The sequence below is a fragment of the Phaseolus vulgaris genome, chromosome 10 (assembly GCF_051622355.1).
Source record: "Phaseolus vulgaris cultivar YP4 chromosome 10, ASM5162235v1, whole genome shotgun sequence".
Taxonomy (NCBI): Eukaryota; Viridiplantae; Streptophyta; class Magnoliopsida; order Fabales; family Fabaceae; genus Phaseolus; species Phaseolus vulgaris.
In genome coordinates this window covers 31750076-31755445 of record NC_143507.1, presented here as the reverse complement: position 1 = coordinate 31755445, position 5370 = coordinate 31750076, and the positions used below count along the sequence as shown (strand labels likewise).

General features: G+C 33.8%; 1 protein-coding gene across 1 annotated transcript; it reads right to left on the bottom strand.

Moving 5' to 3' along the window:
• Window positions 1-1795: 1795 nt before the first annotated feature.
• LOC137818844 (S-adenosyl-L-methionine-dependent methyltransferases superfamily protein) lies at window positions 1796-4931 on the bottom strand. The gene is made up of 3 exons (XM_068622470.1): window positions 4708-4931; window positions 3733-4142; window positions 1796-2942 (listed from the first exon to the last, which is right to left on the bottom strand). Exons 2-3 carry the CDS (start codon window positions 4113-4115, stop codon window positions 2288-2290), a joined length of 1038 nt encoding a protein of 345 aa, XP_068478571.1. The 5' UTR covers window positions 4116-4142; window positions 4708-4931; the 3' UTR covers window positions 1796-2287.
• Window positions 4932-5370: the final 439 nt, after the last annotated feature.

Below are 5370 nucleotides of genomic sequence, written 5' to 3'. Positions count from 1 at the left end.
CTTAATTGTAACACTATATTTTTTCCAACTTCAACTAAAATGTCTTTATTCAAAACATCTAATTTTTATACTTAATTTTTATACCTAGTCATTAGAAGCTTGATCATTAATGTTAGTCATTTACTTTTCTAAGATCCTCTTCTTTTTTTTCAATCTTGAATTAACCATTTCAAAAATCACATAATTCCTGGTCTTTTGTTCTAAAATTATTTTTCTTAGTATAGCCTTTTAGGTGGTGTACATAAAGTTAATTTCATAAATTCAAATTATTACCATCTTAGTTACACTTCAATTAAGCTCATAATTGAACAAACTACAACTCAAATTTAACTAAAAAAATTACATTTTCTCTTAAAATTATCAATGCGAGTATAAATTTTATTCATTTCATCAATGTTTCTCACCAACCTATCTAAACAATCATAAATTTCACGCTTCACTTCATAATGAGCTTTAAATTTAGGATTATAGTACAACATAGCATAACTTAGAATTGTACTACAACATAGTATGCAACATGCAATAATCTATGTAATTGGTTGTTCAATCTTTAATTCATGACTTTTCAAAGAGAGTGTAACTAAGAAGAATAAAAATAATAAATTAATCTTCAAACAAAGTATATATTCTAAAAAATATGTTTATCAAATATGTTTCTTTAGTAAATTTGTGCATCAAAGAAATATGTTCAGTTCTTAATAGATGTAGGTTGTACCACTTGCACTCACAATTCTCTCTTGATAGAGTTGTATTTTCTTATCAAAATCTTTCAAGATTAAATTAGTGCAATGAATTACACTTGGTGTGCAAAATAACTTCTTTTCAACATTAACAAGTAACCTGAATGTCTTGTAATTTCCTGCATTATAGGTAATTTGCATCACATTCTCTTTCCCAACCTCTTTAACAACATCATCCATGATCTTGAAATTTGCTCAGTTATCTTACATGTGTCAAAAATATCAATTTCAAAAAGACCATCTCTTTGAAACTATTTACTAGAAATTAAGTAAAATTCTTCTTCTTTCCTAAATCCATTTGTCTCTCATTATTGTTCACCCAATTTTTTTCAAAATAATTCTTCCAAAAGTTGTTAGGTGTTTTCAATCTATTGGTTCAAATATTTATTCCTGATTTAATGGTATGATTGTGACTTAAATGTGATATCATGTTTGGGAACCAACTACAACATTATCTTAAACTCTCCCTGAGTCATGATCCTCTTCTTATTGCCTTAGTCTTTTTTTTGGCATCATCATAATCACTCATACTACCCCCCTTTCAAATTCTTTGAATTTTGACCTTTTAATCAAATTTTGCTATAAACGATCAACAACCCCCAACGTTAACTTTATAATAGCTTCAAGAACTGTTATACACGCCCCAACATCCTTTGAAGTTCTTGATAAATGATGTTTCAATTGATAAATTCTTCATGTTAGTACTTTCTTATATTTATACATCACATTTCTAGTCTTCCCATCAATTGAAATGCAATTACCCACGTCCTCTTCCAACAACGTGACTTGAACCACCTTTTACCAATACCATATATTTTTTTCAATTCTAAGTCGAACAAAGTTTGAACACAAAATTTGGTTTATAAGGATAAATCACGCTGAAGATGAGGTATATACATAAATTAATTTGGGCTGCATATGGAACTTTTCGACCTTGGGTTTGGTCCAAGGGACCAAAAACAAGGGCTAATTTTGCTAAAATTGATCATTTTGAATTCCCAGGCGCCATTTTCTCAAACAATGCTTGTTTGATATATTCCAATTAACGGAGAGTATTTTGGAACCTTCTGAAAAACACTCTTGTTACAGCACATAATCCTAAAAATACAAGTATTCAACACTGTCACATCATCATTACATTACACCTGTTAGATACCATCTAGTGTAATTATTGTCAAAACGGCAATCAGTTGCCAGATAACAAGACTGCTACAAATACAACTATCATATCTGAATCTATATAGAAACAATGTGAAAATGTAAACTTAAAGCTAGCCCTTCGACAAAAGGACCCCAAAAGAATAATACAAATCTCCCTGTCTTTGTAGAGTCCTCAATCAAATTTTCATGAAGTTCATCTCTCTTTTGAAGAGTCAAGTGTATACAGATTTCTGGCACGAGATGAACCGAGTAGCGAAAAAATGCCACCTCTTAAAGACTCAAAACAAGGATATCATTTTGTTGCTGAAGATTTGTCAGATGAGCAACACACATTCAGTGTCATGTTAGAGATGTTTCTCACGCTACTACATAACACCAACCACACATTATGCCTTTGACCGTCTAAATTCAAACCATATCTCATAATGGTTGAATAACAAACTATCATGAGTGTGCTTCCCGAGATACTCGAGCCCCAAACTTGTAAGCCTCTTTGTGCATTCCTCTCCTCCCAACCGTGAGCAGAACTTTATATTATGCGATACAAAGATTCTTCCATCATATGGTTTCAATTTAGATGCTAACCTTTCAAGTCCAGTCCACACAAGTTTATCAGGCATATGAAGGAATACAGCACTAGCATAAATCAGATCATAAATTGTGCCAGAACCAAACTTGCTGAAATCCATGTCTTCCCCCTTAACTATCAAAGGCCGTTTGGGTAGAAGGCCCTGGGCAGGAAGCTCATACCTAAATGCAGCCATCAGAGACAGCTCGTCTCTTTCAAGACAATGGAAGTGTTCAGTATTTAAGTATCGAATGAAATGCAAACCAACTCGAAGAGTACCACAGCCTATCTCTAGCACCAATGAGTCTGGTCTGAGTTGAGTGGTTTGTGCAAGGAACTCAAATACATCTCTTCCCCCAGCCCAAGGTTCACCATAGTTGCTATGGTGCTCTTCCACTAGCAGTTCCCCAGGGCATGGGAAGGCAGTGTGATTATCTGATTCAGGTTTCTCATAGTGAGATATGCCCTTAAATCTGCACTTGGAAGAAAAAGTTGAGATCAGAAAACCAAAAAGGGTATTCAAATATCCATGTTCAATAGAAATGAAATTAGAAATTGCCATCAATGCCTCAAAAATGTGTCCCAAGAGGGTAACTAAACACTCCCATAAACATAGCTGTATAACAAAAAAAATCTTGAGTTTGAACTTCGTTATATACAGTGTTTGAATATGGGCACCCCTACTATATTATTCATAATCAAATGGATAAGTACTATATTAACAGAATGAGGGGATCTGTCAACCATTATAAATCGCGAATTCAAAATTGAGAAAAATGTCAACTTTAAAGGTTGTGAAGTCGGAGTTTAATACACATTTTCACAGAAAGATGGACAGAAAGTAAAACAAACTTCAGTCTGAAGCATAGCATCATGCAAAAAACTATTGTAGAAACAAAAAGAAAGGCAGTAGCAGTGTGTTTTCCAGGAACACCAATTTCCACTCATTCTGTTGCATCTTCTCTCACCTTTTATGAATCCAGCATAATTTCTAGCCTACTTGTCTGCTAGTTCATTTATTTTCCTAATATTTGTTAATATATAGAGTCTGAACTGTTAGAACTTTAATCAATGCCCCCCACCCCCTCAATGTTCTCTCCCCCCTTCCAAATACAACTTTCATTGAAAACTACAAATTGCAGGCTTCTCATAAATTACCATTCTGATGAGTAATAATAATGTTTAGAAATAGTAATCCCAAAACAAAGATATGCTGATACACACATTAGGATTAAAAACATTGAGAGCTTGGAAGGGTCTTACTGTCTCAGATCCTCCAGTTGCTGAGCCCTAGTGCGAGGGTTAATACCCTTGCGAAGCACATTGTCATGCATATGAAGCCCATTCGCTCGGATTTGATCCTTCACCCACTCAACATCCTCCTTCCTTGTTGACAAGGGAGAAATGCTGTTGCCAGACTCCTTCCTTGCCAATAATGGAACATCACCACTGCTAGGCTCGGAAACACCAATAGCAACACTCCTAGCATTGGAAGCAGAGATGTCTGAAGTAGTAGGGCAGGAGCAGGATGACAGAGAGGACAAAAGGAAGAACAGGAAAACAGTAGCCACTAATGCAGATAGAACCAAAACAGGCACCGATACCACCACACCCTTTGACATTGCCCGTGAAGCCGAGAGTGCCATCTATGACTAACAACAGCTTACTACAGCCTATGAAGCAAGAAGGAAAATTGAAACTAAGCACACCTGTCGTTGCTGAATGTTCAAGAATTACCCATAAACTCGTAATTACCTAAATACATTGTACCACAGTGCAATAAAATTGAAATCTCAACTAAATAGCATCAAAGTTCATTTATATAGGGTATGTTTGGTTTAGTATTTTGTTTTCTTCTGTATATGCAAGTTTATCCAAAAACACAGTTATGTAACTATAGCGCACTAAGTGACATGATGCACAAAAACATAAAGAGAAAACTAAATCAAAACCCAATTGAAAAATCCATCCCTGGAGTATGCACAATCATGAAAGCAAGAAACTTTAAACACCCAATTTATTAGGGTATTAGAAATGACCCAGATGGATAATTGATGCAGGGGACAAACCAGAAGCATTAATAGCATTATCAACAGTGAGTTCAATCGAAATAGAACAGAGCAGAGACACTGAGCATAGATCGTGAAATGGGGGAGAAACAAGATGAGAAAAAAAAATGGAGACACATTGGAATTCGTTGCAATTAATCAAAGAAAGCAGGAATGTAAAAATTGGTACCTGTTAGTGAGTAGATCTAGGAGGGGATGGCGCCACGAGGTTGTACTGCGTTGAAAAGAAAGAGAGAAGAACAAGGAAATTGTAGAGAACCTAAAACATTACGTAAAACAGAGGAAGAATTAACCCATGTTTTGTGGTTGTTGTCGGTGTTAATGGATTGAAGTGATATGAAATAAGATAATGTTACAAAGAAAAATGAAATAGGGTTAAAAATAGAGAAGGGTAAAGAAACCATCTTGTGATTATCGTTCTTAGGGATGAAAATATGTGAGAATTCATCAGGATTCTATTTATAAATAAATAAAAATTAGGTTTAGGTTTAATAATTTCTAATAAAAAAATGTAAATTTTAAATTTCCAAAATGTAAAATATATATAACGCAAGAGAAAAAGTAATTATTATAATTTAAAAAATGTTGAATACTATTACAATACAAATTCTACATGTTTCAATAGAAGCTATAGAGTTTTTCAAAAATTTATACATAATTAGGATTTATAAAAATACAAATATTTACAATATAAGGTTCAAATGAACATCTTATAGCCCTCCATAACCTCCAACACCGGTATGATCATCTGCTTGTGTACATAGTATAATTATTGCAGTTCACAACCCAACAAGAAAAATAAAATTACACAATTAAATTAAAATTTTATAAT